Consider the following 13,276-nt stretch of genomic DNA (forward strand, 5'->3'; position numbering starts at 1 on the left):
TGCTGGTGCCTAGAACCGGCCCTGCATACACCCAATGTTTTCCTGCCCTTGATGCACACCTGGGAACAACTGACTGTATTCCAGACAGATGCCTCCTCCTTTACACTGTTTAATCTGGAGAAAGCTGCCTTTGCCACAGCCATTCGACTCAGACATCTATAGAAACAGGGGGAGGTGCTATGCTATGCTACTGATGGAGCCAGAAGTCATTATTGGCTGGCGTATGCAATTGTTGTTGCCTTAACAATTTTGTGTATGTTATATTGCTGTTTATGTAGAGGGCCAACAGCAACCCCAGCCACTGTGTCAGAGGGAGGATGGAAACCTAAGTGGTGACCCCTCACAATAAAATGTTGATTTGGGGTCAAGGGGGGGACTGTCACAGCCCAATGGCCCCCTCCCTCAGGCAGTCCCCTGGGAAGGCAGATCAGCACTGTATATTGCTAATGCTGTCGCATTGCAAAGCATCTTGGGGAGGGCTAAAGGGGTGTGAGTGGGGAATGGAAGATTCCTTTGCAGGAGTACGAGAGGCCAAGGGGGGGGGGGAAGCAGAGAACAGGTTAACTTGGTGCTTTAGCTAGCTCCGTGTGAAGATAAGACACTGGCCCTGGACCAAGGTCATGGGCTCAATGAGAAATCTACAGATGAGAAATCTACAGCTGCCCAGTCGTGAGAAGAGGAGAACTAAGTGGAGCAGAGCTGCAAAGATAGCAGCGAAAACAAAGCGAATGAGGCGGCGAAGGGCAACAGATGGGAAAACAAATTCTCTGAGGACAGTGTGTTTTGGGCAGCCGAGAAGGCCACAGCAAGCCGATTGAGACTGGTACAAAGAGCACAGAGAGCCCTGGATGATGATACCCACAAAGAAACCCAGGATTTAAAAAACCCTCCTGAGAGCTGAAACAATTTGGAGAGCACAGCAGATTCTCGGACGGCCTGGGCCCAGGACAGCACTCCCGTCCACCTTACCCCTTCTTCTTCTGATGTTACACCCAGACCTGGCCAGCTTGGGTCGTGTGTATGTGAATATGAAAATGAGTTAGGGCCTGGGGGCATTAACGCTTTCTTTCTTCCCCTGCGTGATGCGGGAGCGTTCCCAGCACTCTCTGCTGTTATTTTATTATTTTATCAATAAATCTTTAATATTTAGACCCTTGGTGTGCCTCATCATCTCCTCCCCTAAAGATCCTATGACCACAGCCTGATCAACTGTGGTCCTGGGTGGATTGGTAACGAAAATCTGTCACAGTGGACAGCAGGGTTCCACTTTATCCCATTCCTCTAATCCCTGGCCCAAATCTCCTCTCAAAACAGAAGCGCCCGGAAGGTGCTATCACTGTAATTCCATTGATCACATGAGGAATAAAGGCCCTGTGCTGGGGGGAAACAGGCAACCCTGAGCACAGAAGCCCCTCAGGCACTTGTCATGTATCATAAACACATCCAGATTGCAGCTTAGCAAGGGAGTAACGCAGTGCTAGGGAGCACAGGAATTGTGTCCCGGAGGGGAGCTCACAGAAGGGTGATGGAATCATATAAACCACCAAGGAAGAGGGGAGAGTTCCTTTAACACTGAAGCAGGAGGCAACAGCCCCTTAGGAAGGAAGGGGACAGGAGAGGGAGGTTGAGCACTTCCTAGTGAGACAACTGTCCAGACTGTTAGCTGTGAGCCCTTCATGGCTGAGCAGGGGACAGGTGCACAATAGAGAGTATAGGGGGTTTTATCTAGGAGGGCCCACAGAATGAAAGTGGGGGAGGAAGAGCAGGAGAACAGGAATGTCTCCTCACTGATCACACGGGGGAGGGTGCCCAGGACAGAATGCCCGGTTCAGCACCTGCGCACCCAATCACTCAATCTCTGCATCAGCCTTTGAGAGGGGACTGTGTAACTGACCTCCTGGAAGGAAACTGTCACACAACTGAGCTCTCAGCAATAGAGAGAGGGATGACGGAGGGGACCCCAATCCAGCTCCTGATTTTGCAGGACTTTGTTCCTGGAGTGCTTGTGAAAGCTAACGCTCTCTCTCTGTAGATCCTACTGAAGAGATAGTTGTTTGTGAGAATGCTAATGGCCCACCAGACAGAGGGAAGGAGTTAATTCCCTGCACTGGCAAGACACAGAAAGCAGATATGAAAGGGTTGCTGAGAAAAGACACATACCTGAGCCCAGACAGCACAGCTCACAACCCTCTAGGAAATGGGGGGAGAAGGTCCCAGTGCTTGCAGTGGGGATCGCAGGGAAAGCCCAATGGGAGGAGGCTCACCACCTCATGGCAGTGATGAATACCTGTACTGACTTATCACTAGCTGGAAAACACAATGGTTAACAATGCTGCACAGCTACAAAGAGAGGTTACCTGGTGACCCAGAGAAGGCACTTGCTGGCTTTTGAGATCACTAGGCTGATCTACAAAGCATTAAAAGGTACCCAGAGCTTTGGAAGTACGCTATGGATAACACTACACCATTTGCAATACTTGGGAGCTGTATGTTCCAAACCTACAGAGGGCTTTGGGCACTCTGCCTCCGCATTAGTCAGTGACTAACACTCCTGCAGTAAACTAAGGGGCAAGGTGTGACTCTGTGCCCCAAAGCAACGTCCTGGAACCCACATACTTACCAGTGATATGATTATGAGGTGTTTTATATAAAGTATGTCATGTAAGTTATGATGTGCTGAATGTGATTACCCTAGTTGTATATATGTATCTTTTTTTTAACCTAAAGTTATGAATATTGCCTTTGTACCAATATTTCAAATGTATTTGCTCCTGGATAACGCCCACAATGTAGTTTACCTCCAGTCTAGCCAGCACATTGTGGATGAAGCATTCAAGGTACTGGCCCATTAAGAAACACAGGAGGCTTTAGAAGAAGCTTATCACCCCCTGATCGACTTTTCTCTGAACGTTGTATCCAAGATATGGGTCATAGCCCCTGCTATGACTCATCGATACATGCAAGGGCATGTGACCAGCTCATGTGACACTGAACTCCAGTTTGTGGGAAGCGTCATCATCACTTGGCCTCACTCCCCGCACAACTCCACACCTGGAAACACCTTAGGAACAAGCACTGAACTGGGGATGTTGTCCCAAGCTGAAGGGATTTCTAGTCTGTTTATGGAAGATTTCTGGACTGTTTGTATCATCCGGGTGAGACACTTCTTGATTCAAAGCCTGTCTAGTGTACAGAACTTAGATTGTGATATTTTTTCTTAGTAACCAATTTTAATCTGTTCGCTATAACGTAAAATGACTTAAAATCTATCTTTCTGTACTTAGTAAATTTGTTTTATAGATTTTTTGTTACCTAAAACAGTGTGTTGTTTGAAATGCAAAAGTGAAATCTGCTCAGGAACAGCAGCTGGTGCATTGTCGTCTCCACATTGAGGGAGGGCTGGACTGAGAAATAAACTTACACTGGTCAGGGTTCTGACAAGGGCAAGACGATACAGCTCTGGGGTCCTAGACTGGGCAGCTGGGGGAACTGGCAGGAGCCTCTCTATTGCTGGTTCATGAGTGGCTAGTGAAAGCATTCATGTAACTGCAGCTGGGTGTGCCTCTGTCTGTGTGTGGCTGTGTAAGTGCAAGACCTGGAGAGGATTGCAGCTTGGCACAGCCTTATAGTGTGAGAGGGGCCCAGATTGTTATGCCAAAAGGCTTGGCAGTACTTCAGTTCCAGTTTGCATCCTGAGGAGTCCGTCACACCCATCCAACAAACAGGCCCTGATAAAACAAGAGTCCATTTCCTCTTGTAATGCACTCAGTGTGACATTCCCCTCCGGTGTTATCCAGACCAGTGATCTGCTAGGTCACTCCAATCCTTGACTCTGGAACCCAGCCTTACCCTGCTCTGCTGTGAGAACCCCCACTCCCGGGCTGTTCACACACAGCCTCTGCCATGTAAGCTGCTGCTTGGATTGTGCGACCGAATGACACTAGCCAATATCTCCGGTCCAAGACACAGCCCTAGGAACCTCCTTCTTGCAGTGTCCAGTTATGCCCGCTGGACACTGCAAGCTTCTATGAGGTTGTCAATTTAACAATGAAATTTATATATACCAGCTTTGTTATCCCAAGGGGCGTCTCTCCCACATTTCAAACCAAACACGCTGCTTCAGGTAGAATAAACAAACAAATTTTTAAACTATGAAAGATTTTAAGTGATTATACGTCAAAGCATAACAAGTCGGATTTAGTGAAATGAAAATAAAAGATAAGCGCGCAGTCTAAGCTCTCAACCCTATTAGACTGGGCAACATCGAGATGAAGCAGTTTTTCTCACCCTACTGGATACTGCAGGCCTTAATATACAGGTTTGTTCCTTAAACCTGGGCCAATCTCGTCTGTTGGAGTCTTGTCTTCTCAGTGTTTTGGTTGCTTGCAGCATAGGTGGGACAGGAGAAGGGGTCTATATGTGTCCACTCTGCCTGTTTTATACCCTCAGTCCATGTGCTGGGAGAACACAAGTCCAGGCATATCTGGAGGCATTGCTGAGTCTCCAAGCAATGTTGAGCAATTCCCCTGATGTGGCCTCATGCAGGTGAAGCATTGAATTTTAGCTCCCTTGCTCAGTAATGGCTGGTGATGGGTTGGTTGACACCCTGTCCAGGCGTTGGTTAATTTCTTTGCTGTTGCCGCTGGGGAGCTAATATCTGGCTGAATCCCGAACTTACAGCATGTTTTAGTGACCATCACACAACACAATTCTCATAACTTCATATGCATTAATGATATACATATATGGATAGAGAAATGACTTTCATCAGATCATAACCTTTCCCCTGATACCTTACAAGACGTGCTTTATACATAAGATCACTATTATATGAAAATGAGGAATATGGGGGTTGCAGTATGCTCCCTCCCACACTCAGTTACTGATGGAGAAAGCGTGCTTATGGTGGTTATGCCAAGGAAGTCCAGACTCCTGGGTTCTGTCGCTCATTCTCTGTGTGACTTTGCTCAAGTCACCTCTCCCTGTGCCTCAGTTTACCTGTCTGTATTATGGGGCTATGTTCGTGGTGACTTTCCTTTGCTAGGTGTGTTGAAGACCCTTCAATGAAAATTGCTACACTCTATGATCATACTGATCTCTGATCCTTAGCGACAACCGCGTGTGCCTATAGAAATTATTCGTGCCTCCTGCGCATTTACAGGGTATCAGACCCTATGCAGATCTAGGCATTATCCCTAGTTGTCTTATTAATCAACTGTAATTTTCAAATATACACAAATACACAGAGCAATTAATGTCTGTTTGACTCATCTCCCTTTGGGAAGGTCCTAATTACTTTTTACTCTTGAAACTGGACCAATAGCACAGAAGTGCAGACAGGGAAAGAAAGGCACTTGCTAGAGTGTCTCCGTTGTCCAGCCTGTTTACATCCAGATGCCACGTCTCCCCTAGAGGCTGAGCGAACCCCACTGGGATTGCACAGAGCTATATTATAAACAGTGCACACCCCTGTCAGCTCTCGGTGTGGGATGTTGCTGCAGATGCTGGAGTGAGAGAGGTTTGGGACACGGCTACCTGAGGGGGTTTCCCAGGGAAGACACGTCCATCTCAGAATCCACAGGTACCCATGTCTTGCTGTTCGACAAACCCAGTGCAATATGGGTGTGATGGGATAGAGAATAGGTCTGGGGTCCTTTCCACTCTGCTAAGCCATGAAACATCCCAGGGCCCTTGCCAGAGGAGATGAGTTTGCTCCAGTATCATGGGCCAAAATGTGCCTCTTTGCTGTGTCTCACCTCCCTGGCTGATGGCCTCTAGCCCCAGCGTGGCTGTGTTTCATTGGCACAGTGCATACGTCATGGTGAAAGGTGTTCGTAGATGCCCAAGTCAAGGCCAAATTCAGAGGCTGTGACCAGTCGATTGCTCTGGCCCCATTGGGGGAAAAATCCCCTTGGAGTGAGAAATGAGTAAAAATTAATCCTCCGACTCTTCACCTCCTCCTCTTGCAATGTAGGTTTCTGGCTGCTAATGGGGGGTGGGACGGGGAGGAGGAGGAGCTGTTAGCTGATGTTTATCTGCTGTAAAGCATGGACTCCTCCCTGGAACAGTTATATGAATTTTTCAACCTGGACAAGACATATCTTCTCCTAGCTTCATTTGATAAATCGGCCCAACCATTCTGCCTGAAACTTTCAAAATGCAATTAATCCAGATGTAGACACCCAGCATGAGAAATTTCAGTCCAAATGGTAAATGTTTGGCAAACCTATAAGCAACTGAAAATGTGCTTTCCAAATTGAAGGTGTCAGATAGTCTTAACTAACGGTGGTGCCAGCAATACCTGTAATGGTCAATCCATTTCTGCATCCCATTCAGATAAGCTCTTTGCTTCAACAATGTCTGTGGCAAGGAGATCCACAAGCCAAACGTGTATTATTTATCAATGGAATTGAATGTTCCCTTGTTCAAGTGTTGTGAGGGACAGTACATAGAAATGCCTGATCTACTTTCTTTATCTATAGATTCATAGGATTTAAGGCCAGAAGGGACCGTCTGATCATCCAACCTGAATTCCTGTATGACACAGGTCATTAAATTTCACCGTTTACCCCTGTATTGAGCTCAATAACTTGTGTTTGACTAAACCTGGTCTACACTAGGATTTTACATCATGAAATCAGAGAGCCACAGGGTGAGAAGGGACCGCAAGGGTCATCTCCTCTAACCTGCTGCCAAGATGCCGGATTTGTTCTGTCTAAATCATCGCAGAGAGATGGCTATCCAGCCTCCTTTGGAAAACCTCCAGTGAAGGAGTTTCCACAAGATCCTGAGGCGTCTGTTCCATTGTCCTCCTGTTCTTACAGTTAGGAAGTTTTTTTCCTGAGATTTCATCTAAATCTGCTATGCTGCAGTTTCAACCCAGCGCCTCTTGTCCTGCTTTCAGTGGCAAGAGAGAACAACTTTTCTCCATCTTTTTTATGGCAGCCTTTCAATATCTGAAAACCACTGTCATGTGGCTCCTTAATCTCCTCTTTTCCAAACTAAGCATACCCAGTTCCTTCAGCCTTTGCTCATAAGGCTCGTATTCCATCCTTTCAATCATCCTTGTCTCTCACCTCTGAATCCTTTCCAATTTCCCTAAATCCTTCTTATACATTGGAGACCCAAACTGGACACAGTACTCCAACTGAGGCCTAAACAGAAATGAGTAGAGAGGTTTTATCACCTCCCATGACTTGCATGCTATGCATCTGGTAACGCAACGGAAAATTGCATTTGCTTTTATTTCAATAGCAAAAAAATTGACATCCCTGAGAGATGCAGCTATATCAACCTAACACTGGTGTCGACAGCATGAGGTCTACCGAAGAATTCTTCATCAACCTAGCTACCATCTCTCAGGGAGGTGGGTTACCTACACTGACGGGGAACCCCTGCAATCGCGGTAAGTAGTGTCTACAGTGAAGCGCTACGGCAGTACCACTGTAGTGTTTTAAGTGTAGACAAGCCCACAAGCAGATTTTCCAGAAACACATCCAGTCTGGATCTCCAGCAATCGTGAGTTGGAGAATCCACCACTTCCCTTTGCAATTTATTCAAAAGTTTAATTATCCTCAGAGCTAAACATTGAGCCCTTATTTCCAATTGGAATTTGTCTGGCTTCAGTCTCCAGCCACTGGGCCTTGCTCTGCCTTTCTCCACTAGATTACAGAGCCCTTTACTGCTCAAGGTTTTCTCCCCATGTAAGTTTCTGCTTGATCGTCTTTTGCATAAGATAAATAGATGAAGCTCCTTAGGTCTCTCTCTCTATCTGGCATTTTCTTCAGCCTCAAATCATTTTAGTGGCTCTTTTTTGGACCCTCTCGAATTTTTCAACATCCTTTTTATAATGTGGACCTCAGAACTGGATGCAATGTGCAAAGGTAAAATCCTTCCCCTGCTCCAACTCACCACTCCCCTGTTTATGTATCCAAGCCGTAGTCTGTGGGTCTGGCCTGAATTCCCTGTTCTGAAAGAAAAATTTTGCATTTGACTGTATTAAAATATTTTTTGTTTGTTACGGCACAGATCATCAAACACTCTAGCTCTATCAGTATGCCTGCCCTGGCCTCCTCACTGTAACCACTCTGACAATCTTGTGTGGTCTGCAAATTTTATGAGCAGTGATTTTCTATTTGCTTCCAGATCCTTCATGAAAATATTGAATAGCATCAGACCTAGAACTGATCCCTGCACAACCCCACTAGAAACAGCCCTATTCACAGGCAATGACTCATTGACAATGGCTTTCTGAGATCTATCAGTTAGACAGATTTTTGTGCATTTGACATGTGCTCTAGTGATATTGTAGACTCTTCATATTTTTATCTGAATTTTTTCCCCTACTGATGCAAATGCCTCAGAGAAATCAAAGTCTATTTCATCTGCGCAGTTTCCTTGATCAAGCAAACATGTCGTCTCATTAAAGGATGAAATTGGGCTTATTTGACAAGACTTGTTTTCCATACACCCTGTTGTTGCATGGCATTCATTATTCCTGGCATTTTTTTTAACTAATCCCATAGCAGCTTTTCTATTGTTTCCTAACTTCATCAAATCTTTTTTTAAAACTTTCCTTTTTAAAAATAGGTTATATTTAACACAGAACTCTCCTGTATTTGCCTCTTCTTCTTCTTCTTCTTCTTCTTTTTTGGGGGGCGAGGGGGGCTTTCTGCTGCCTGATTGTGTACTTCTTGTTTTGATTTAGGTGTATGGTTGATCGGTCAGTTGGTAACTCTGGTGTTTGTAACTCTAAGGTTCTACTGTAGATGATGTTTAATATCCTCCTTGACAGCTAATGGACTGGAATGTATTTAATCATCTGTTGTGGTGATTCTATCAAATGCAGAACAAAAAGATTTCTTGAACACATCTACCTTCTATGAATATTAAAAAGTTTCCTTTCTACCTTTAGGAATTGGCTTAAGTTGTCAGAGTGTAGACAGAGTGCTACCGGTGTGGTGCTCTGCTTTCTCCAATATTGATATCACTCAGCTGCGTGCGTGTGTTCCCTCTGTGTGCTGTCCAAGCTCTGTGCAGATAGCTGACACAGCAGACCCGACGAGAACCCCCAGTAACCACAGAGTCCAGTAAGATGCAAAGCCACGTCGGCTAGGTTTATTGCGACCTCGGACACAATGACAGTTCCCCGTAGGTTTCTTAGCCTAATTCAGGGCATACTACGAGAAAGTGCCTCTTGGCAATGGACCCGGCTCAGTCAGTGGCGGGACTTTCCACTGCCCCCTCGGCCGGACAAAGACACCGCCCCAGGGGTACATTCTTATACACAGATACAAACAAGTTACACATCACACCTGACGTATTGAGGGGCCACCCCTCTACACAGCAAGGTTCAACCTTTCTACGTATTAAGGTGCCGCCTTCTACCTTGTACATGTTGGTTCGATCAAAACAACTCCATCCATCATTTTACCCTTTTGCCCCTGTCATTGGGATGGGTTGGCCTGTCCTTTTATTATCTATGGAATGTTTCAGTATAGTGTATTCTAGTGCTGTGTTTATACTTCGGTACGCTAGGTGAATATATGTTTATGCAACATCAGCCCTTTTCTTGCCAGCTTCTGTGAACCGAGCCGGCCTTCAGCTCGCAGCCTTACTTTGCTTTTTAGCTAAGTCTTGTTCATTACTTTAGTTTAGGCCTCAGGCCTCATACTGGCCTTTATCAGGGCCTGCACTTACTACAGCTTAAATCTTTTCTAGCATTTCTTTCTATTTCTATTTCTAGGCCTATACCTTTTCTAATATTTCTATTTTCTTAATATACTTTCTATGGCTGAAGCACAGCTGGGACTGCACGGCCTCCTCTCCTCAAATACTGAGCAGATTCAGCAGCTCCACAGTGGCTGAAGCAGGAGAGCATTTGCTGTGTGGAGCTGCCATGGCCACCTGGGAAGATGTGATGTGAGCTCTGCATGCTGAGCAAGCAGGAAGGGGAGTTTCAAAATTCCCAGTCCTTTAAAGAGGGAGGCGCTAAGGTGTTTACCTCAATGCAGGGCAGAGGAGTTGAAATTGTTGACCAGAGTGGTCAGGTTAGGTAATGTGGGACACCTTCCGGAGGCCAATTACAGAGATAAAATCAAGCACAAGTTTCTACACTGGCACTTCAGTGACAAACCTGTTGAGTTAAAAGCCTTACAACTCTTGTCAAGGTGATTTTATAATTTCACTGAAACTGTGGAGTTCCGTCATCAAAAGTGGCTCTGTAGTGTATACACCTCCTCTGTTTCTTTGCCAAAAGCTCCTTTTTGGCAGAAACCTTGGCAGTGTAGACAAGGCCTAAAGAATAATGATGAATAGTGAGTAACCACACTTGCATTTACTGCTGGGGCCTATTAAAGGTTCCCCCACGACGATGTGTTGGAATTATTGAGGCAGGGATGGCCATAACATATGGAATTGGTATTACTAAGGTCATGTGTTCATAATTCATTAATCTGAATAATGAAAATATCACACAATATAATGTGTAAAATGCAACCAATCTGCTTCACCCATGAGAACAGCCTCCAGGAGTGCATGTAGTGTCTCATATTTTAACATTGTCTCTCCATCCAGGCACTTGTACTGCAACCATCACCCTAGACCCTGGGTGCATACAGGAAGTCAGGAGAACATACGGTACGAGCAGGAGACACTGTTCTGCCTCAGAGTTGGACACCTTCTCCCTCTCCATGTCGGATTCCAACATAACCGACTTCACCAACCCCTCCATCTTCATCCTGCTGGGCATTCCTGGCCTGGAGGTGGCACATGTCTGGATCTCCATCCCCTTCTGCACCATGTACGCCATAGCCATCTTGGGGAACTGCATCATCCTGTTCATTGTGAAGACAGAGCCGAGCCTCCATGGGCCCATGTACTATTTCCTCTGCATGCTGGCCATCACCGACCTGGTCCTGTCCACGTCCATCCTGCCCAAAATGCTGAGCATCTTCTGGTTCAATTCCAGGGAGATCGATTTTAGTGCCTGCCTCACCCAGATGTACTTCATTCACTGCATCTTAGGGATGGAGTCTGGGATCCTCGTAGCCATGGCTTTGGATCGCTATGTGGCCATCTGCCATCCCCTGAGATATTCCAACATCCTGACAAACCCCTTTGTGGCCAAGATTGTCCTGGCCGTGGTGCTGCGTGGCGGCACGGTTGTACTGCCCTTCCCCATCCTGGCTAGCCAGAGGCCATATTGCACAACCAACATCATCCCCAAGCCATACTGCGTGCATATGGCCATGGTGAAGCTGGCCTGCGCCGACACCCGCATCAGTAGTTACTACGACCTCTTTGTGCAATTCTGTGTGAACGGTCTGGATATGTTTTTTATCGCCCTGTCCTATATCCAGATCCTCAGGGCCATCTTCAGCCTCCCCACAAAGGATGCCCGGCTCAAGACTTTTGGGACCTGCATCTCCCACCTCTTTGTTATTTTAGCCTTTTACATCCGTGGTCTCTTCTTCGCCCTCATGTACCAGTTTAGCCAGAATGTGCCTGGGCATTTCTATGCTCTCATTGCCAATGTATATCTCTTGCTTCCCCCCGTGCTAAACCCCATCATCTATGGAGTTAGGACCAAACAGATCCAGGACAGGCTGCTCCGGCTTTTTATTCATAAAGGGGCCTAAAGTTTTCTCAAGGTGCTCTTACTCTGAGACTGAGCTCCATGCAGAGTTCGCTGGTGACATGGTGCTGAGCCCTCTTCCCTGAATCACTGACTGGAAAGTCAAAGTGACATTGATTTAATTAAATCCTTTCCTGGCCTTACTGTGCTGTGTCAGAGGGAGAGAGAGGCATATATCTGTGTACAACTCACTACCTTACAGGATTGCAATGTTTGTAATTGCTGGTAACTGGACTCCTGGGGCCACCTGCCCTCCCCCGCCATTCCCCAAGATCCTGCCCCCTGCCCTGCCTCTTTCCACAAGGCCCGTCCCCCGGTCCTGGATAACACCAGGGGAATGTCACAATTACCCAGTCCATACCTCCTTTGATGTGGAGAGGACACATGGCAACCTTTTTAACCTGAGCTGAGATTTACCAAGCCCTTGAACCAAAACACATGTTTTAGGTAAAATATAAATCAAATGTGTTAACTACAGAAGATGAGTTTGAAATGATTATAAGCAGCAGCATAAAGATCAGAGTTAGTTATGAAAGAAACAAAAATAAAAACAAAATACAATATAAAAAAATAAAGTGCTGATCAAAGGGGAGAGGCTGGCTGAACGGCAACAAGCCAGCCTGGTTACATTCGGTTGCACAATCCAAGCAGCAGTTTGCATGGCAGAGGCTGTGCAGGACCAGCCCAGGAGTGGGGGTCTCACAGCAGAGCAGGGTCAGGCTGGCTCCCAGAGTCGAGGAGTGGAGTGACCTAGAAGATCACTGGTCCAGAAAACACCAGAGGGGAATGTCCCAGGGGCACCCCGGGCCAGATGTCCTAGATCTCTCTGAAGAGTCCCCCATAGAAGACTGCCCAGCTTCCAGTGATCAGACCTCTGACACACCTGTTGCCCCTCCACCTGGTCTTTGTCTCACTTCCCAGACAAAGTGTCAGTTGGTCGTATCCCCGTCCTGGGTCTCAGATGATGAATGGCAATGGCCATTACATATGTGCAGGCAGCTGGAGCCTTCTCACTTGCCCTCGAGGGTCTCAGCAAAAGTCACACACCCTTATTCTCACTGTTAGGATATAGATATTCAGGCCTGTCTGCAAAGGCCTAGACTTTAAGAATGTAGGTGTATTCTTATCACTTTGCTAGTTATAGAGCTATGAAAGAAAGAATCAAAATCACTGTCTGTGGAATGGCCTTCTCTGACTGTGACAGGCTAAGGCCGTCAGCTAAGATGTAGTTAGGCAGCCATAAGCTGGGAAGTGTCTGGTCACATCCTCACATCCCAAACCCGTCACACTGAAATAAGATGCTATTGGGCTGTTAGGAATACAATCCTGTCCTGATATTCCATCACCTCCAGAGAAAGGGAAGAGCCTAGAAGATGTAAAAAGAAACTTAGTTTGATAGCAGCCTGTCTGGCAAGAACTCACTTATCAATAGGACACAGCTGGGGAACCCTTCTGTCTGTACAGATGTAGTTGTGAAATCCTCACTTCTGTATTGTTTTGTATGTTTATTTGCATGGTCTCTGTTTGGTTCTGTGATTGTTTCTGTCGCTATATAACTAATTTTGTTGGGTGTAAACCAGTGAAGGTGGTGAAATATAATTGGTTAAATAACCATGTTACAATGTGTTAGGATTGGTTAGT

General features: G+C 46.2%; 1 protein-coding gene across 1 annotated transcript; it reads left to right on the plus strand.

Annotated features, from left to right (window-relative positions):
- Window positions 1-923: 923 nt before the first annotated feature.
- Window positions 924-11,639, plus strand: LOC123362562 (olfactory receptor 52N2-like). The gene is made up of 2 exons (XM_045002940.1): window positions 924-1,022; window positions 10,576-11,639. The coding sequence occupies exon 2, from the start codon at window positions 10,692-10,694 to the stop codon at window positions 11,637-11,639; it is 948 nt and encodes a 315-aa protein (XP_044858875.1). The 5' UTR covers window positions 924-1,022; window positions 10,576-10,691.
- The last annotated feature ends 1,637 nt before the right edge of the window (window positions 11,640-13,276 follow it).

This window comes from Mauremys mutica, chromosome 1, assembly GCF_020497125.1.
Source record: "Mauremys mutica isolate MM-2020 ecotype Southern chromosome 1, ASM2049712v1, whole genome shotgun sequence".
Classification (NCBI taxonomy): Eukaryota; Metazoa; Chordata; order Testudines; family Geoemydidae; genus Mauremys; species Mauremys mutica.

Bases quoted from the DNA above. Each gene is read 5' to 3' on its own strand.
- LOC123362562 (XM_045002940.1), top strand. From the start codon at position 10,692: ATGTCGGATTCCAACATAACCGACTTCACCAACCCCTCCATCTTCATC.